This window comes from Simochromis diagramma, unplaced genomic scaffold (genome assembly GCF_900408965.1).
Source record: "Simochromis diagramma unplaced genomic scaffold, fSimDia1.1 OVJJ01000487.1, whole genome shotgun sequence".
Lineage (NCBI taxonomy): Eukaryota > Metazoa > Chordata > Actinopteri > Cichliformes > Cichlidae > Simochromis > Simochromis diagramma.
In genome coordinates this window covers 7,584,488-7,606,104 of record NW_024387305.1, presented here as the reverse complement: position 1 = coordinate 7,606,104, position 21,617 = coordinate 7,584,488, and the positions used below count along the sequence as shown (strand labels likewise).

General features: G+C 37.3%; 2 protein-coding genes across 2 annotated transcripts; one reads left to right on the top strand and one right to left on the bottom strand.

The window, feature by feature from the left end:
* Positions 1 to 201: 201 nt before the first annotated feature.
* On the bottom strand, positions 202 to 7,823 carry LOC120716969 (carcinoembryonic antigen-related cell adhesion molecule 5-like). Its single transcript, XM_040004725.1, has 9 exons — positions 7,501 to 7,823; positions 6,710 to 6,988; positions 5,653 to 5,919; positions 3,734 to 4,006; positions 3,325 to 3,582; positions 2,368 to 2,473; positions 1,832 to 1,857; positions 1,361 to 1,392; positions 202 to 812 (listed from the first exon to the last, which is right to left on the bottom strand). Exons 1-9 carry the CDS (start codon positions 7,757 to 7,759, stop codon positions 585 to 587), a joined length of 1,728 nt encoding a protein of 575 aa, XP_039860659.1. The 5' UTR covers positions 7,760 to 7,823; the 3' UTR covers positions 202 to 584.
* A 5,451-nt stretch (positions 7,824 to 13,274) lies between these two features.
* Positions 13,275 to 20,533, top strand: LOC120717068 (carcinoembryonic antigen-related cell adhesion molecule 1-like). Its single transcript, XM_040004882.1, has 9 exons — positions 13,275 to 13,371; positions 14,797 to 15,117; positions 15,584 to 15,862; positions 16,133 to 16,399; positions 17,065 to 17,343; positions 19,016 to 19,121; positions 19,429 to 19,460; positions 19,641 to 19,706; positions 19,912 to 20,533. Exons 1-8 carry the CDS (start codon positions 13,314 to 13,316, stop codon positions 19,685 to 19,687), a joined length of 1,389 nt encoding a protein of 462 aa, XP_039860816.1. The 5' UTR covers positions 13,275 to 13,313; the 3' UTR covers positions 19,688 to 19,706; positions 19,912 to 20,533.
* The last annotated feature ends 1,084 nt before the right edge of the window (positions 20,534 to 21,617 follow it).

The window sequence follows — 21,617 nt, the reverse complement described above, 5'->3', positions numbered from 1 at the left end:
CAATAGCACCAGAAAATGTTTGAAAGTCTGGAGTCATTCAAATGATTTTAAACAGAAGCATTATTAGTTATTGTCACTGCTGACCTTTCGTTTGCAGGGACGATAAAGCAGATTTCATTTAAATCTTTAAATTGCTGCACCTTTACAGTTCACTAAGATAATGAAGTAATGAATTGTTACACTGATCATCAAGTAGCATCCAGGAGTGTTGCTTTTAAAAAATTACTACTTCACTATTGGCCACAAATAAGAATCTTGTATGAAATCACATGATAATATATTATGACAAAAGTGACAGATAAATATCTGAATCAAATAAAAAGAATATCACTGCTCAGATAACTGCACTTTGCACTGTACAAAGAAAATGCTGAACATAAGAACAGGAACACTATGATATGCCGTTTACTCAAAGTAATAAGGAAACATTGTTCCCATGGCAATAAATTTCAGAGCTGGTTGATTATTGACTACTTTTAAAGTGCTTTGACTCAGGAGTTCAAGTCCAAGCTAGCCCACAATAAATGGAGTGCGATTGACTGCTTCTGGCCGGCTTGGATATGAATCTATCAGATCCAGTACACTCAGCGTACGCGAACCTGAGCATAGGTTTCTGCAGCATTAGGATCAGGCTGAGGGGCGGGCCTCCTCACGTGGTGCATGTGAGCATCATATGTAGGGAGGGAGGATGCTGCAGGAGCCCTGCTGTTCGCTTGAACCTGAGCATAATTTGAGGATTCACTCTGTACCCCCATCTGAACTCTCCCATCATTTCTCTTTGGGAAAAACCTAACATCTACATAGTTCAACTCCTACAGAGGAAACAGAGAGTAGAATAAGATTATAACTGTGAAATACAGGGAGTCTTATCGTATTTGTTTTAGACCCTTTAAGATCCAACTTTCATTCAGTTACATTGCAATAAATTAAATATTAAACACATATATGGCTAATTTTATGAAAAACACAACCATGAGCCCGACAGTTGTATCCAGCTGTTAAGTTGGGTTTAACTCAAAGTCTGACAAGGTTCAAAGTCTGATGCTGAGCATAAGGTACACAAGTGTTAGCTGTATGTTAGGAGGCATACTCTGTTAATCGGTCCATATAAACTATATATGGACTAAGCTTTAGTCCATAAGTGTGTCTCAAAACTCCAAGATTATGAATCTGTGATCATTTTTCTAGCAAAATTTATAAAAATAAGAAAATAGTTGATTTGAGGAATATTGGTTTTAATTCGTCTGATGTTTCTGTAAATGATTTAAGTAATGGGTTTAGGGATGAAACATTGTTTCCTTAAACATATACTCAGGTATATAAATACTCATGTGAATTTAAAGGAATTAGCAACTTTTACCTGATTTGAGGAAGCTGCAGTTCCCTGGCCTCCTTTAACACAACAACAAATAATAATAACAGGAGTTAAATGTAGGGAGAAGCAATAATTCCTTTACATGTACTCAGCAGGGGTAATATTAACTAAAAGAAACTGAGATTAATACAGCATGTAAATTAAGACATGTAAATTAATTAACTTTCACCATAAACTGATCCCAATACAACCAGTACAGTTTTAGTACAGGCTGCATTTACTGATTCATATACCATTTTATTATTATTGTCATTATTTTTGTCTTCTAATGCTTTAATGCTACCACTCAAACACACACAGCTGGGGATTAAATGACCAACCTTCTGATTAGCAGATGACCCACTTTATCTGTTGAGCCACTAGCTGCCAATACTACAAAATACCCTTGATCCAGACACACACACACACACACACACACACACACACACACACACACACACACACACACACACTAACCTGTTGTAGATTTCTTCAGAGGTCCTCTGTTGAGAAAGATAAAGACTTATGACTACATTACACATATAAAAATTTGCCAAATAACAATAATATAGTCAATATATATTAAGTATTAATATAATCAATATATCAATAATCACTATATTATCAACATTACTAGAAATTGAATTTCTGTTTGACTCTTTTTATACTTTTAGTCCCTGTTTTTTTTAAGCATGTCACACTATCCTGTTGTTCAAAAGGTGCAAATATTAATCATATATTTGCACCTTTGCAAATAATAATCAGTAAGTCCAAACTATTTTTTATTTCAAGTTTTTCAAGTGTTTTACTCAACTGACATTTTTATAACAAATACTGATAAAACATATTATCAATTTAAAAAAAATTTCAAATACAATTTTCCAGCGTCCCCATAAGAAGTAGCAATAAAGACTTGTCAAATTAAAGCTGTAGTAATCATTAAAACCACACAGACAATGCACATTCAGAAAATGGTGCACTTTTAGAAAAATGTCCACTTGTTTCCAACTTACTTTTTCTTATAAAAGTAGTATCCACCACCAACAGCTGCAGCAACAAGGACTAAACATGCAATTACTATTCCAGCGATGGCACCAGCAGATAATCCTGATGATTTTCCTGGGAATGTACAAAAAGCAATAAATATTGGATGATAGGAATTACTCCATCATCTCACAGTCACTTAATAGTTTCCTTTGAATTTGTAACTGGTCAAGTTTCAGTGTCAATTTATTACACAGCAGAGCTGCTGAACTCCTTGCGTGGGGAACATTTTGTAATTTAATTTTTTAATGTTCTGTTATAACATTAAAGGACATTAAAGACACTGCAGGACATTATGGACAATACAGGGCATCCTCTATATATGGTCATAAACAACCAGAGGAGTCTGCTCAGCAACAGGTTGCTTCTCCTAAAGTCTAGGACAAACAGACTTAAAAACTTCTCTGTCCAACATGCCATCAAACTGTTTAACTCCTCACTAGAAAGGAGAGGGAGGGGAAACAGGAGGACAAAGGAGGGTGTGGACAACTAAGCTGTCATATTCTCTTATTCCCCTTTATTTATCTAATTCTGTAATTATTTACAAAGTTCTGTCGGTGTTCTGCTACTGGAAACTGGAAATTGGAAGCTGGAAGCTACCTAAGAGAATAATAAAGTTCTATCTATCTATCTATCTATCTATCTATCTATCTAGATAGATAGATAGATAGATAGATAGATAGATAGATAGATAGACTGTGGAGGCACCGTGAGGCCTTGACAAACAACTATCTTTAAATGGAGTTCTGTAATTAAAAACACTGTTGTCTCATGAGCTTGAAATGAATCTTAACCTTATTAGATGAAAGATTAATTATTAATTCATCTTAATCTTGTTAGTATCAAAGATCTCTAAGAAAATATTAGGAAGCCTATTAGTGGCATGACAGTTAAAGCTATCTAAAAAATCCAAGACATGCAGGTACCTGTTACAGTCAGTCCATGCACCACTGATGATGATGTTCTCTCAGTTATATTATTCCATGCTTGACAGATGTAGTTTCCACTGTCAGAAAGTTCAATCTCTTCTTTAATGTACTCAACTGAATTTGTGAGTTTCTCTGTCCCATTAAAGAACCAGGTGAATCTGGCAGATGGTGTGGATTCAGCAGAGCAGGTCAGTTTTAAGGTGCCTTTGATATTTATCTCATTTGGACCTTTGATTTGAACATTTTCTGGTCCATCTGAAAAACAGGTAAAATAATAAATGTGTTCGTTACTTTTAAATTTCTGCATTACTAGACTACATATCATATTAGTTGTACCATTCAAAGTTTGAAATTATTTTACTGTATGCATGAACAAGAAGTGTAGACTGACCAGGATGTTACTTACAATTAACAGTCATGATGTATTTGGCTCCATGACTGCTGATAGGGTTGCTGATCTGGCAGAAATATTCTCCACTGTCTTTCCTCTTCACAGTGTCAAAGGTCAACACTCTGTTATTGTCAGAAAGGGTCATGTTGTCAGCCAGGGTCAGTTTGGAGCCATCCTTTATCCAGTTCCTTGTAAAGACTGAGCCAAAAGCCTCACAGGTTAAACTGACAGATGTTCCCTCAACTGGCAGGTTTGTTGATGGTTTGACAGAAGAACCTGATATTTCCTCTGTTTGCCAAAAAAATAATAATTAAGAACAAAAATATGGTAAATGGTAAATGGCCTGTATTTATATAGCGCTTTTACTAGTCCCTAAGGACCCCAAAGCGCTTTACATATCCAGTCATCCACCCATTCACACACACATTCACACACTGGTGATGGCAAGCTACATTGTAGCCACAGCCACCCTGGGGCGCACTGACAGAGGCGAGGCTGCCGGACACTGGCGCCACCGGGCCCTCTGACCACCACCAGTAGGCAACGGGTGAAGTGTCTTGCCCAAGGACACAACGACCGAGACTGTCCAAGCCGGGGCTCGAACCGGCAACCTTCTGATTGCAAGGCGAACTCCCAATGTGCAGGATAGGGATCAACACTAAATTAGAGTTATATTATCTAATACTAAAAATATTTATTATTGTTTGAAATTTTCATACAACTTCATCTTCAAGGTCAAGGCATCTAATATTCAATTTAAACTTGCCGGACACTTTTAATTTGGCTATTTTCTCCAATACCAATTTAATACTAAGTGATACCAGACACTTTTTTTACCCTATTTAAATATTAGTGATGTTTTGTGAGTAGATGACGAGGACAACGACAGAGAGAGACAACTTTTTATTTATGTCTTTTTGTGGTGCCAAGGATGCTACCTCTATAAGAAAGTTTATGAAGATGTGGAGTTGGAGGCAGGGGTGATAAGATTATAACATGAATACAGTAAAGTCCACTCTCGCCCCTGTGGGTGGTTTTATATTCTTCAAGCTTGGGTTCTCTATCAGAGGCTGGTAGCTTGAGGCTCCTGTGTAGTATCGATGCTGTTCCTAAGTCTGTGATCTTCTGGATAGAGATCTTGGATGTTTTCCCTGGGATTGCCTTGACAGTTTAAGGGTCACTGCCCTGAGTCCTCCAATTACCACTGAGACAACTGTTGCCTTCCCCCTCCACACCTTCTCTAGCTCCTCTATTAGCCCTTAGTATTTCTCAAGCTCCACATGTTCCTTCATCCTGATTTTGCTATCACTTGGTATTGCTACATCTATCACTACGGCTGTCTTCCTCTACTTGTCCACCACTTGTCTGTCCAGTTGGTTAGCCATCACCTGTTCATCTGAATCTGAAGGTTACACAGGATCTTTGCTTGGTTATTCTCAAATATCCTAAGGAAGGTATCCCAATTTGACCTCAGGGTTTTGAGATTATAGTCGGCACAGATGTTCCTGTATACTATGCCGGACACTTGGTTATAACTTTCCATGTCTGCCCTGCCTGCTAGGATCTACCTTTTTTTTTCTCAGCTTCACAAGAAATTGAATTAAAATAAAAATCATCACAGTCAAAGTGCACTTGCTCTACAGTGAAAAAGTGCATAATAACCTTTTCATTACATTTTCCTTGTGTTAAAGGGTGATTTGTTGTAAATCCTTCACTCTGACTGAGTTTCTTTTTTCTATCAGCTCCAGTTTTTTTCTACATGAGAAAATATGTCAAAAGCCTGTAGTATATGAGTAAACCATTTTATTTGAAAATTGTTTTTCTGTATTGTTTATCTCCACAAATATTTTATATGTGTGAAATTATTATCTGAATATAGCTCTAGTCAAAAATATATGCATGAATCACACAATTTAACAATAAATCAAACCTACCCAGCACAGTGATGGCTGAAGGCTGAGATGTTTGAGATCTCAGAGTTTTGCTGTTAAAGGCCTGACAGCTGTAGTTTCCACTGTGACTCATCTGAACATTCATCAGTCTGAGCTCTGATCCAGTATCAAGCAGCTGATCTCCATTCAGAAACCACTTAAACTGAGCAGGAGGTCTGGATCCAACCGAGCAGGTAAGGCTGATGTCTGACCCCACAGCAAAGTATCCTTGTGGTGGAGATAATATCAAATTGATATTTTCTGGGCCATCTAAATGTAGAGGGGACATAGAAAAGTTAATGTTAATTGTATGAAACATTTAAAGGTATACAGCAGGGATTTCAAAGTTCTTTTAAATTGTGGGCCACCTACAGTCTACTTTGCTCTTAGGTGGGTCAAACCAGTGAAACTCCAATTTCAGCCAGTGTCGAGAGATTTACTTACACAATTTATCAGCTGTCATAGTATAAGACAAAGAGGAGCTTTTTCAACAGCATGTTTAAGATTTTTCACATGATAAAGAAATAAAGTGTAGTACATTAAAGACATCTCTCGGCTTGACTCTGGGTTTAAAATGTAAGAGGTAATGTGTAAAATTACAGAAATCTGTCATTTAAGTACTTTGGTGTATTGTGAATGCCCTTGAAGGAGTTCTTTATCAGAACAAAAAGGTGTAAAACCTAAAAAGAATAACAGTTAATAGTCCAAAATTTCTGTCCTCCTTCACCTTCCAAAACCATCCAATGGGCCAGACTGGAATCTTTGTCAGGCTGATTCTGGCCCACAGGCCTTTGTATGACAACCCTGGTATATACCATTCAGTTTGGCTTATTGTGAAACTGTGACATTATTAGCCAAATCATTCCACATTATATCACAATAAATAAATCGACTTACTCTGTATGAAACGTTGGTGAATGTATACGTTTGAAATAAAAAAGAACTGAACTGAACTGAATGTATGAAAACAAAACCATCTAAATGAAACTAACTGGAGTGTGATTTTAATTATTTAAATCACCTAATAATTAAAAAAAATAAACAAATCCCAGTAACTCACAGCTGATGGAGAGGTTTAATGGATCACTGGTAACAGTACTGACAGGATTGGACACACGACACCTGAATGGTCCCTGGTCAAAGCGGGTCACATTGACTATAGTCAGATTGGAGCCTCCATCAGTGAGCTGAACTCTGTCACTTGCTGTAACCTCAGAGCTGCCGTTCAACCAGAGGAAAGAGAGAGAGGATCCAGAGGCAGAGCAGGACAGAGAGACAGAAGCACTGAACTCAACCAAGTCTGTGCTGCTGGAAGTTACCAACACATTGGAGACTTTCTCTGTGAAAGAAAAACAAGAATAAAATAGTTGTATTTTTTGGCATCAACAATAGAAAATAAGCATTAAAATTACAAAAAACTTCAATTGCAGCTAAACCTAAAATAGAAACAATATATTTATAATTAAACCTTAAAAGAAGTACTGTACCAACCAAAACCTTCAAATACTTAAATTCACATAACTGACAATATCAACTCTATTCTGACTATTCTGAACAGAATAAATTAGATTAATTGAGTTCTCAGCTCGTTCTTTATAGTATGGGGTCAATACTACCTTATAAAATAAATAAGCCATTCAGTTTCTTACAGCCACTTTGTAAAGTTTGTAATATCACAGTCTTAAGAATAAGATGAAGTATTGCAAGAATGCATTACTGCAGTGAGTAGAGATGTAACAAACATGTGCTAATCATTGCAGGTGTTTTTACATGTTCAATATATTGTAAACTTGCTTAAATATTTAAATATTGCAAAAACACTTAAGCTGTTGAATTTCTACATCTGCTCACCGTATATCCCCAGAGTAGTACGGCCATTCTGGATTTTTCCATCTTGTATAATACTAACAGTGTAATCTCCAGTGTCATTCAGAGTGAGACTCCTGAGCCCCAAAGACGCAGTAGATGGGAACAAGGTGATCCTGCCTTCATACTCAGGTCCAATAGTTTCTTCTGAGTTAATCATGATTATTATAGTCGTAGTGGAATTAAAACTCCAGCTGACAGATGTAAACGGTTTCTCTGTTGGAGACAGTGTTGTAGTGAACATCACAGTTCCTCCTACAGCTGCATTCAGACGATCAGGCAACACACCATCTCCTTCAGTGAAACCTGCGGGAGAAGAATAGCAAAGTGCTGTTGTTACTCAAACATATAAAACAGTTGATGAATATATAAAGATTAGCATGAAATATAGCAGGTCTGAAGAGTTTGAGTTATTTTCATTAAAGTCTAATGTCAGCTTTTCCAGATAATACTGCACATAATTCTGATCGAGTTTCAGGAACTCGCTCAATAATTGCGTGGTTATTAAAACTGTTAACCAGCTGTTGCTTTTGGTGACTTGTTGCTATTCTAAGCCCTTGAACAACAGAAGGAAAATCTGACTTTTTGTAAAGAGACCATAAGTTCTACTGAACATCATCATTTTGAGACTTACCTGCAAATGCCACTAAGACAATAAGAAGCTGTAGTAACAAAGCCATTAATTAAATATCCGTGAAGTGTGCAGTTAGGAAAGTTTTACTATCAAACTGACCAAAAATCTACTGACTCAGTATGGTGAATGAAACTCTACTTAACAAGATGCAGTGTCAGTTTCCTGCGCAAAGAGAGTCATAGGTTTTTTTGTTGTTTTTTGTTTTTTGTTTTTTGTTTTTTTGTAAGCTGTTGCACCAGAAAACTTGCAGGATGCCTCCCTCATGTGGTGCAACTGTGTTAGTGCAAGATGGAAAACTTGGAATGTATAAAGACGGTGATGTCCAGTCACTAGTACGGATGTTTTTCCGATTATCCCACACAGTTTAATTGATCAACAGAAAATAAACCACTATGCAGTAATAAATTCCTCACTGCATTCCATAGCCCTAGTTATTTGTTTAGTTAAAAATACTCAGAAAGATACCGAGAATGTTTTATAACCTTCCAAAATGACCTAAAAATATCAACAGAATGCAACCAATGTTGAAACAATTCATTTATTGCAAACTTTTGCAAAGTTTTTTTTCAGTATTTAAAATTCCGAGTAAGACAGTGAAGCAAGGGAAAATGGTGTCTAGCATGCCCTGAGTCCAAGAAGAATAAATGTATATCTCAAAAAAACTGAATCATTTATTTTCCTTTTGACATAGAGAATTTCACGGCAGGCATAACCAAAACAACAAACAAAATACAGGCCTTTTAACTGCCTCCCTAGACTAAACAGGAGAAAACATTTTAAAACAGTACAGCTACCACGTCTGTTCTCTTCAGAATGATCATTTGCAACATTTAAAATATGTACAAAATAATGAATCTTGTTTTTATTTATTTTGTTTAAGTGCAGAAAATCGGTCACACAACGACACACAGCTAAACATACAAAGCCTTGTTGGAAGCTGGAAGTACATATAGGCAGGGCACAGCTGGTCTGGACGGGTCCCAATTAATAGCCAGCCTTATTCAGTCTCCCAAACCAATGGTCAGCTTCCACCTGGAACTTATATAAGCAAAAAAACAGTGAAGAAAATTAATAAAACCACCCCCACAATACAGAAAACCATGATCTGGATCATAACAACTATCCAACAGAGTCACAGAGCTTGTTCCTATCCCACCTGCCCCAGGGTAGTAAGAGGCTCAAAAGTGTAATAATCTAAGTTGTGATATGTCAGAGAAACAAAAACAAGACACTATCACAGAAGACAAGATCAGAAACTGTATTTCACTTTATTTCAAACAAAGATTTAGAGGACGTGACCTACAGTACAGTTCCCAGAGGACAACATGCACTACAAACCAACCACATGCAAATTGCTCACACTGCACACAGTGAAAACAATTACTTAAAAACCCAAAAATGATCAGGATAATGCCACCCCCATCCTCTAACCCCTAAAAATGACATAGAAAACTAAATGTCTATGTTTCTATGGGTTTTTTTTTATGTCTAATATCTCCACTTATATTGATAAATAATTTGCAGTCAGCAGAACTTGTGAAAGTAATTATATATATACAATAAGTAAGTAAGTAAGTAAAATTTATTTATATAGCGCTTTTCAAAAAAAAAAAAAAATCACAAAGTGCTTTACAACACAAGGAATTGAGATATAAAACAATGTAACATTAAATAGCAATGTAAAACAATAAAACAATAAAAACAATGTAAGAGGAAATTAATAAAATGCTTTTCTAAATAAAATGTCTTCAGCTGTTTTTTAAAAGAATCAATGGAGTCCGTGCAGCATAGAGACAGTGGAAAAGACTTCCACAACTGTGGTGCCACTGCCTGAAAGGCCTGATCACCACGAGTTTAAAATGAGTGCGCGATGCCACCAGCAGTCTCTGATCTAATGACCTTAAAGCTTGAGAAGATGAATGTGGTTTCAGAAGGTCAGATAAATATTGGGGAGCCTGACCATGTAGGGCCCTAAAGGTTAGAACTAAAATTTTAAAATGAAACCTAAAACTTACAGGCAACCAGTGAAGGGAGGCTAAAACTGGAGTAATATGAGATCTTCTCTTGGTGCCTGTTAAGAGTCGTGCTGCAGCATTCTGCACAGTCTGAAGACAATTTAAGGCTGATTTGTTAAAACAAGTAAAAAGGCCGTTACAGTAGTCTAAATGAGAGGAAATGAAAGCATGAATAATCATCTCAAGTTCAGGTTTTGACACCATTAGTTTGAGTTTAGAAATATAGTTTCGGACCAGCTGCTTAGAATGCTGCTCGAGCAACACTGAGCTGTCAAATATGACACAGAGGTTTCTGAGGCTCGATTTAACAGAAGGGTCTAAGAAGCTGATATGCCGCCTTAATAAATATAAAGAATAGAACAGTTTGCAAGTATCTTTAGGACTGCGGTATAGTACATACTCCATGTTCTACATTATAATCAGTCCAGTCTTTTTTAGCCACTTAAAGTATCTTTGGGTTGTTGTTGTGTTTTGGTGCAATTTCTCCTGCCCTCTTGGCCTGAACTCGCTTGAAAAAGTCATTTTTACAATGAGAGTCATGCATTCATAAATGAAGGATATATAAAATTTGCTTTGCCAAAATCTGTTTTTTTTTTTCTTTTCTTTCTTTCTTTCTTTCTTTCTTTCTTTCTTTCTTTTCTTTTCTTTTTTACAAAAACTGATTGCAGCATCAACAGAAATGTTCTTTCTGGCTGAAAATGGCTTACTATCATTCACAAGAGATATGCTTGACATTTGTTTCACAGATTATAGGGCAAAAAGTCATTTATAACCATTTAAATGCAGAAAATGGTCCAGTTGGCTTCATCAGGTGATGGCCTCCATCTGGCCTTGGAACAGTTCGCAGCCGAGTGCGAAGCAGTGGGAATGAGAATCAGCACCTTCAATCTGAGGCCATGGTCCTCAGCCGGAAAAGGGTGGAGTGCCCACTCTGGGTCAGGGACGAGTTCCTGCCCCAAGTGGAGGAGTTTAAGTATCTTGGGGTCTTGTTCACGAGTGATGGGAGAAGAGAACGGGAGATCGACAGACTGATTGGTGCAGCGGCTGCAGTGATGCGGACGTTGTACCGGTCTGTTGTGGTGAAGAGAGAGCTGAGTGTAAAAGCGAAGCTCTCAATTTACCGGTCGATCTACAGCTCTACCCTCACCCATGGCCACGAGCTGTGGGTAGTGACCAAAAGAACGAGATTGCGAATACAAGCATTGGAAATGGGTTTCCTCCGAAGGGTGGCTGGCCTCTCCCTTAGAGATAGGGTGAGAAGTTCAGCCATTCGACTTGAGGGCTCAGAGTAGAGCCGCTGCTCCTCCACATCGAAAGGAGACAGTTGAGGTGGTTCGGGCATCTGACAAGGATGCTGGTGAGGTTTTCCGGGCATGTCCCACCAGGAGTAGGCCCCAGGGCAGACCCAGGACACGCTGGAGAGATTGTATCTCTCGGCTGGCCTGGGAACGCCTTGGTCTTCCCCCTGATAAGCTGGTGGAGGTGGCTGGGGAGAGGGAGGTCTGGGCTCCTCTGCTTAGGCTGCTGCCCCCGCGACCCGGACCCAGATAAACGGAAGCAACTGGATGGATAGATGGATTAAATGCACAAAAGTTGTATTTTTCTGTGAGAAGGCACTGATATTTTCATCAACATTACTGTTACTTATTAAGTTATTATCACTATTGTTACGTCCCCCCCGAAGGGGTCTAGGCGTGCGAGTGAGGGGACCAGTAACAAATGAGTCCAGAACAGAATGAAAGGAAAACAGACAGGTGTTCTTAGTAAATAACATAGTCTTTATTATAGATAATCATAACATAAGGAGCCGGCAACGCCGTATTACCAATAACATGCCGAAAAAGGGAAAAAAAGGTTGCAACAACAAAGAACACAACAACCAAACAAAAACTCCACACCACAAGGAGGCACTTCCAGGGGCCCACAAGCTCACCCTGTCACTAACAGCAGCTGGCTTTACTGCTGCCAAGGCCCACAAGCCCACACTACTCACATAAAGCAGCTATACTGCTTCCACAACTCCACAACTCCACAACTCCACAACTCCACAACTCCACAACTCCACAACTCCACAACTCCACAACTCCACAACTCCACAACTCCACAACTCCACAACTCCACAACTCCACAACTCCACAACTCCACAACTCCACAACTCCACAACTCCACACTTCAGGCATGCTACCTACACACCAAGCAGAGACACCCCCACACCCTGTTCACAGCTCATCCCCAGCTTATATGACCTCAGAGAGGTGATTGCTGACTGGGCCCAGGTGGTAAATGAGTCCAATGAGCAGCAGCTGTGTCCTGGGGAGAGAGAAGAGCAAGAGAGAGACAGAGGGGTAGAGCAAAAGAGGAGGAGGCGGAGAAAAACACCACGCCCACACAAGGGCAGTATCAGGAGGCCCAGCTAGGGCCGTAACAACTATTAATACATTACTTCTACTTACCTACATTGTCAAAGTCGATACTGACATCCTTACTTTAGTCCAGTCATTCTTTTTGCTTGCTTTGAGTGAATCGATCAGTCTTCAGTTTGTGTGCTTAAATCTCAGTGCTTTTCTGTCTTTATGCTTTTCAAATTTTCATTCATGTAACTCACATGCTGGCCATCTCAAACTGGTCACAAAACCCATCCAAGCCTCCATGGTCAATGGTCAATGGTGACTTTATTTAAATCGTATTGATTTGCCGTCTGCCCATACACCGAGAGACAAAACAAACAAACACAACACACACACTGATACAAACAAACACCTCCAACTTCACAACCCAGTATTGCCTTTGGAGAGGCAAAGCATGAAAAGGACAAGGTGGACCAGCGTCTTGTGTTCTGTCACTGCTGCGATGGGTCATTGGAGCCTAATTGCCAAAATAGATCAATTAATTTCTCTCTGACAATAAATCATGTTGAATTCTTCCAAGTGACACATCCTGTAACTAGCTGTTACAGTACAGAAGGAAAGCTTAATGTGACTGAACAGAATCTGACACAAAAATTTAGTAGAAAGGTTTGTTAATGATTAACAAGTTCATGAAGTTTAACCTTTCAGAATAACAACATTACTTCCTTATGACACCATATACTGAATGAACATTCATGTATTAGCAAAGGAAAAGGCAAAGAGTGAAGGACTGCTTTAGAAATGGAAACATTTTCTGATGTACTTGTGATATACTTCTTCATTTTTGGGTCCATCTCAGGTGAGCTCTCACTGCTTGATGTGGCAGAAAAAACTGTCTGCTCACACTGACTTCAAAGTTTTACTTTGTTTATTGTTTGTTTGTTTTTTACTTTATGAGACATCTGTTGAATACATTTCTAGTTTATGTTTAATCATATGTAACCTGAATACATACGCTCAGATAACATGGATCAGAGAAGAAGCAGGTTGGTACAAAAGTATTTTAAATGAGAGTAGGAGAGCAGTGACATGGTCCTTATAATTCTCTAGTAATGCTTAGTTTTCCTCGTCCTTTGTGTCGTTGTTCATTGATCGTTAATTGTTCATCATGTGGCTTTAACTCTTTTTACTTCTCTGATTTGTTCTTCATGAGTATAGAGAGAGAAGAGTGGAAACAAAAGACATTTAAAAGAAAGTTGAGTGCTTCCTTCTGAATCTCAGTTTAAATCTATTCCAATTAAATCCTATAGTTCTTGTCTCCTTTCTGCTCCGGATGCAGGAATTGGGACACCTTTTTCAAGACTGATTTCAGATGTAGGACAGAGGAGACAGGAGAAATATGGGAAGCCTTTGATCAGGTTGCTTCAGTTGGCCCCCCTGTTGGCTACCTGTTTCTAGATTATGTTGTACGTGAATCTGTCAATGTCAGTTTTGTTTCTTGAATTAACCTGCCGTGTGTGCTTCTTTTTCTTTTTTCTTTTTGAATAAATCTCTGATTAAAATAACTTGAACTTTTCAGACTTGCTTTATTTTCTACTAATCAATTAAACTGTTTGAGATTTATTTTTTTAATGTGACTGGACATCAACATCTTTATAGCAACAATTCAAGTTTTATATCTTGCTCTAACACAGTTGCACCACATGAGGGAGGCATCCTGCAAGTTTTCTGGTGCATCAGATTACAGAAACAAACAAACAAAAAAAAAAAAAACAATCTACAATTCTCTTTGCGCAGGAAACTGACACTGCATCTTGTTAAGTAGAGTTTCATTCACCACTGAGTCAGTAGGTTCGTGGTCAGTTTGATAGTTGAACATTCCTAGCTGCACTCTTCACAGATGTTTAATTAATGGCTTTGTTACTACAGCTTCTTGTTGTTTTTGTGACATTTGCAAGTAAGTCTCAAAATTAAGATGTTCAGCAGAACTTATGTCTCTTTACAAAAAGTCAGATTTTCCTTCTGTTGTTCAAGGGCTTAGAATAGCAACAAGTCACCAAAAGCAACAGCTGGTTAACAGTTTTAATAAGCACGCAATTATTGAGCGAGTTCCTGAAACTCGATCAGAATTATGTGCAGTATTATCTGGAAAAGCTGACATTAGACTTTAATGAAAATAACTCAAACTCTTCAGACCTGCTATATTTCATGCTAATCTTTATATATTCATCAACTGTTTTATATGTTTGAGTAACAACAGCACTTTGCTATTCTTCTCCTGCAGGTTTCACTGAAGGAGCTGGTGTGTTGCCTGATCGTCTGAATGCAGCTGTAGGAGGAACTGTGATGTTCACTACAACACTGTCTCCAACAGAGAAACCGTTTACATCTGTCAGCTGGAGTTTTAATTCCACTACGACTATAATAATCATGATTAACTCAGAAGAAACTATTGGACCTGAGTATGAAGGCAGGATCACCTTGTTCCCATCTACTGCGTCTTTGGAGCTCAGGAGTCTCACTCTGGATGACACTGGAGATTACACTGTTAGTATTATACAAGATGGAAAAATCCAGAGTGGCCGTACTACTCTGGTGATATACGGTGAGCAGATGTAGAAATTCAACAGCTTAACTGTTTTTGCAATATTTAAGCAAGTTTACAATATATTGAACATGTAAAAATACCTGTAATGATTAGTACATGTTTGTTACATCTCTACTCACTGCAGTAATGCATTCTTGCAATACTTCATCTTATTCTTAAGACTGTGATATTAAAGCCTTTAAAAAGTGGCTGTAAGAAACTGAATGGTTTATTTGAAGGTAATATTGATCAGAATAGTCACTTAAAGAGAGTTGATTTATTTATTTTTACAAATGAAAATATTTCAAGATTTTGATTGGTACAGTATTTCTTTCAATTATTGCTATTCTGTCTTTTTAGGTTGTGTATGTAATATATCCTCCTTAACATGACATAGTTCAGCTGGAATTGATTTGTAATTATTTCAATGCTTATTTTCTATTTTTGATGCCAACAATGAAACTATTTTGTTTTTCTTTCACAGAGAAAGTCTCCAGTGTGTTGGTAACTTCCAGCAGCACAGACTTGGTTGAGTTCAGTGCTTCTGTCTCTCTGTCCTGCTCTGCCTCTGGATCCTCTCTCTCTTTCCTCTGGTTGAACGGCAGCTCTGAGGTTACAGCAAGTGACAGAGTTCAGCTCACTGATGGAGGCTCCAGTCTGACTATAATCAATGTGACCCGCTTTGACCAGGGACCATTCAGGTGTAATGTGTCCAATCCTGGCAGTACTGGTACCAGTGATCCAGTAAACCTCTCCATCAGCTGTGAGTTACTAAACTAAATGTTCAGTAGTTTATCTGAAAACATCTGCACACAAACATCAGAGTGTTTAGATATCATTTTAGATTTCAGAATATTAGATATGTCCGATAAGCTGAATAAAAGATGGATGAGATCTTTTTTCTGTTGACATGATGTGAAGCAATGTAGTTGTGTGAAATACTTTTACAATTTCACAAGAGAAACTGAATGTAATATGCTTTTACATTTTTCATCCACCCAACGTAACTTTTCTATGTCCCCTCTACATTTAGATGGCCCAGAAAATATCAATTTGATCTTATCTCCATCACAAGGATACTTTGCTGTGGGGTCAGACATCAGCCTCACCTGCTCAGTTGGATCCAGACCTCCTGCCCAGTTTAACTGGTTTCTGAATGGAGATCAGCAGCCTGACACTGGATCAGAGCTCAGACTGATGAATGTTCAGATGAGTCAGAGTGGAAACTACAGCTGTCAGGCCTTTAACAGCAAAACTCTGAGATCTCAAACATCTCAGCCTTCAGCCATCACTGTGCTTGGTGAGCCTAATTTATTGTTAAAAAATGTAAGATTCATGCATTCTTTGCTCTCTGGATTCTCAGCCACATGTAAAATAAATTCTTCTTTGTTTTACATGTGGCTGTTATGATAACAACGTTGGTTATGATTTCATTACATATTGTGAGCTTTATGCGATTAGCCTAACATTATCACAATTTGTATAAGCCGGCAAAAAAGTCTTCAGTTCATTTCTGACATGCTAACAGGTAGTAAACATTATTCAGTTCATTTATGGTTTCAGGTTGAAAGAAAGACATTTTTGAGGGTATTTTTTTATTTGCAATTAAGTAAAGCATGAATAAATTGTTATCCACTTGTTTTAAATATATATTTAATCACCATGGGATAATTGCTCATTGGAGATTAATAATGAGTTAATAGGAACACTAGCTAATTTTAATAGCTTTGGGAGTCATCATTGCTACGACATAGTTAAGCTAAAGAACCATATCATCAGAATGTTCATAATATTAAAAATGATAGTACTTAGCACTACTTAGCGTTACATTTTTTGAGAGAGGATCATACAGGTATGCATCACCAGCAAGCAGATAAAACTCTCTTTTATCTCTTAGTTTCTAACCTGTATGTAAAGAATTGTATGTGCATTTTCTTTCTCAAAAATCTGTCTCTTGGCAAACAGAGAAAATATCAGGTCCTTCAATCTTGCTTAAATCTTCAACAAACCTGCCAGCTGAGGGGACTTCTGTCAGCTTAACCTGTGAGGTTTCTGGCTCAGTCTTTACCAGAAACTGGATGAAGGATGGCTCCAAACTGACCCTGACTGACAACATGACCCTTTCTGACAATAACAGAGTTTTGACTTTTAACATTTTGAAGAAGAAAGACGAAGGAGAATATTTTTGTAATATCAGCAACCCTGTCAGCAGTGATGGAGCGAAATATGTTCTGATTTTTAACTGTAAGTAACATCCTGTTCAGTTTACACTAACTGTTCACACGTATGGTTATATAATATTGAGGTACAATATTGGTACTACTAACAATATATTTAATCAATCATTGCAATTGTTTTTTTTTTTAATTTAATGCAATGAACACATTTATTGTTTGTATTACTTTACTATGTGTCCTTCAGATGGACCAGAAAATGTTCAAATTGGAGCTCCAAAAAAGATCCATATCAATATCAAAGACACCTTAAATTTGACTTCTATCCAGCTGTTCATGTTCATTCATTTTCAATAGTGTTCGGTCCTTTGGGGCAAGTCAGCCAAGTGACATAATCTCTCCAGTGAGTCCTGGAGTCATCCAATTCAAATGCTTATTTATTTCAATGCCTATTTCTGCTATCATAGATGTTGTCGGAATCCCTTACGCAGGATCACTGTAACATACAAGCTGCAGTAAGGTGTACATTTAAAGAGGGGTTAAATTTGACCTGCTCTTCTAAATCCACACAATCTTCCAGATCTACCTCATTCTTTATTTCAATTCAATTTATTTATATAGCACTCGTCACAGGATATAAACCACAAAGTGCTTCACAATAATATAAGAACAGATATACATATAAAACAGCCCAATCAAACATTCAGCACAAATCTAATTAAAAGCCAATCTAAATAAAAGAATCTTGAGCTGCTTTTTGAAAGAATAAATACAATCAAGGCTATGCAATGATGGAGGGAGAGGATTCCACAACCTGGGGGCCACCGCTCTAAAAGATCTATCTCCTCTGGTCTTACAACGAGTTCATGGGACTACCGTGGGGTTCTAAAAGATCAGAAACGTAGGCAGGGGCATCACAATTCAAAGCTTTAAAAGTCAGTACCAAGATTTTAAAATGAATTCTAAAATGTACTGGAAGCCAGTGTAATGAACGTAAAACTTGTGTAGCATGCTCTCTTTTTCGTGTCTTAGTTAAAAGCCTTGCAGCAGCATTCTGGACTAACTGGAGACGGTCAAGATTCCTTTTGCTCAAACAAAGAAAAAGACTGTTACAATAATGTAAGCAAGATGAAATAAAAGCATGAATAACTATTTCTAACTCAGATTTAGACAACAAAGTTCACAGTTGGGAGATATTTCTGAGCTGAAAAAGGCAATTCCTAATTAACTGTCGAGAGTGTTGTTGGCAGAATCAAAAATGGGACAGATCATTACCAATTTGGGTGACTACATAAAAATAGAGGTTTTTAAGCATCACTCTCTCTTCAGAGGGCATCATCATCCGCAGTGTATGGATTTGATGTGAAAGGTACCTGTGTGCTCTGATACTCTTGGATGTTGCAGTGTGCGTATAGTATGGTACCACTAATAGTTTAAATGATGTACGTTTCCTGTAGTTTTAATATTTTCTATGAACTAAATTTTGGAAATGTTTCCTAACACTTAACTACCCTTTATCAAAACATTAATCTTCAGCAAAATATTTGCTGAAACTACACAGTGCACTCATCATTTTGACAAATACAAGTGCTCTCCAGACAAAGACAGCAATGCACTGACCAAAAGTACTCTGAAACTTGTTCAATTATGAAATCAAACAAAGAGAGACAGTTTTGGAGAGTTTTGAGATGGTGAGACAACTTTGTGTCATCTTTATTTTATCTCTATTTGAACTTCCCCAGACCAATCATCAGAATGTGCTGCAGGTTGTATTGCTGGAATTGTAATCGCATGTTTTGCCATCGTTGCTGTTGCTTGTGGTGTAGGATACTACTTTTATAGGCGAAGGTAGGTGGATAATTTCTTAATGATCTTATTAGTCTCTGAATCTGTGTACTCAGTCCACTTCTAAACACATAAGCAAAAGCATATGCTTGTGCTTAACTTAGCAATGTTATGTGTAATTCATTTAACATCATATCATTTCATGAAACAACCACAGAGGTGCAAGTATTTCAGTGCGCTGTTTGTTTGAACAAACAAGTCTTTATCATTTATCATTAAGGTTGGCTTTAAACAATTTAAATGTTTAGTGTTACAGTTTTGTGTAACTTTGTGGACAGACTTTGATATATGCTTCATTTATTATATTTAGAACCAACAAAAATCCACTGACACATAATACAGGTGAGTAATATTTTTAATATACATTTAAAATATTGGGGGCAATCGTGGCTCAAGAGTTGGCAGTTTGTCTTGTAATCGGAAGGTTGCCGGTTTGAGCCCCGGCTCCAACAGTCTCGGTCGTTGTGTCCTTGGGCAAGTATAAATAAAATTACTGTATCAAAATCTTTTTTTTTTGACCAGGAGAACATGTGTATGAGAACACTTCCCCAAATGACAAGAAAAATTGAACTGTATTTCCATTTTAAGGTAAGTATTAAATTCACTGTTGTGTTTTATTAAGAAAGAATACCGCTATATATTATACTTATACAATGAAGAAAAGAGTGAAAGATTTTTTCTCTGTATAAAAATCTATCATTTTTCCAATAGTGCTGAAAGCTAATGCCCACTCGCATGCAGTTTATAGTGTTTGTCTGCTAGAAAACAATGTCTATGTTTTCTTGTCCTGCAGATGAAACATTTGTGAAGTCTCTGTCTGCTCCAGGAAGACAAAAGTTATTGTTTTTGTTAGTTTGTTGGTTATAATATTTTTTGGGGTCATTATGAAAATATTTTAACAGGACATATGAAGATTGTTTATAAATTATTAGCCTACAACAATAAATATGAAGGTTTTTTAAGTTGCTATTATTTTGATATAGGTCTCTGACTGTAGCCTCTTATTGATCATTAAATGTAAAATAAATACACAGAGGTTGTAGCCCTTGCTCTTACATCAGTTTATCACTCATAAATGTGGTCCTGTATGTTTTAATGGTGAACTCAATCTACATGTTGGAAAAATCTGGATGATTACAGAAAGCCTTCAAAGGTTTTGCAGGCCTTATGCTGTCTGAAGACACTGAGAAAAGCAGTACTGTCAAGTTTTACTGTGTGAGAGTGTGTTGGGGGGTAGGTGGGAGGTAGTAAAGAGTTCAGTCTTCTGACAGCCTCATGAATGGAGCTATTCAAGAGTTTAGTGGAGTGGAGGAGAGATTAGGCCTTCTTGGCCACAGAAGCACAGTAGATGTTCAGTTGGGTATGCTGGGAATGACTGTTCCTGAAATCTGCCATAATCCCTTTGGTGTCTTTGGTCTTTTCCACATTCATATATATATATATATATATATATATATATATATATATATATATATATATATATATATATATATATATATATATTAGGGGTGCAACGATACACAAAATTCACGGTTTGGTTCGATACTTTGGTGTCACGGTTCGATATTTTTTCGATACAAAAAAAATGTTCATGCCTTTTTAATTTGTCATTTATTAAAATTTTAAATATATATTTTAACTCAAAAGTACAGTTTTTAAATTTAATGTTGCTGAAACAACAAAGTAATAAAATAATAAATCTATCTGATCGAGAAATCACTCATCTTTGGAAAAGAGAGTTTATTACACAGAAATGGCTCTTTCCAATATAAAAGCTATACTATACGCTTCTTCTGGGCTATATTCTCAGCAGCATATTAAACATATCAGGTCCCCATAAGGAGAATCATGTGCTAACGGCTGTCTAAATCAGCGGTCCCCAACCCCCGGGCCTTGGTACTGGTCCGTGAGTCGTTTGGTATATACACAACAATACAGGTAGAAAAACTTTTTTTTTCCAAATCAGGTAAACCCCTTAATTGTATTATCGCTCTTAATGTTGTGTTGGCAGCAGCACTACTACACCAACCAAAAGAAGGTTTCTCACAAACTCTCACAAACTAAGCAAGTGACCTGAAGGCCCAAAGATATAAAGGTCTGGATGACCTCTAATTTTCTGCTTTTAAATTCACCTGAATCTGAGGTTGTTTTACTCTAAATACCCTAAAAACTCATGAAAAAACATGGTGCCTAGCGAGATACTTACTTTGGATGGCATTGCCTTGGCCTCCAGGAGAGTTTTCTTTCTTGTTTTTGTACATCTCTAATAATGCATAACACATTCTGTACAAAAGAGTTTGAAAACTGGATTTAAAAAAACTATAATAAATGTAATGAACTTTTATACATTTAGGTCTTACTGATTACCAATGTTAGATTTGTATTGTTCATTGTCATTTATGCTTATAAATATTTACTCATATATGCTTAGAAGTATATAATCATTTGTAGATTGAAAAAATGTCTCATCCTAGGAGGTCTGTAACAACTCTGTGTGGC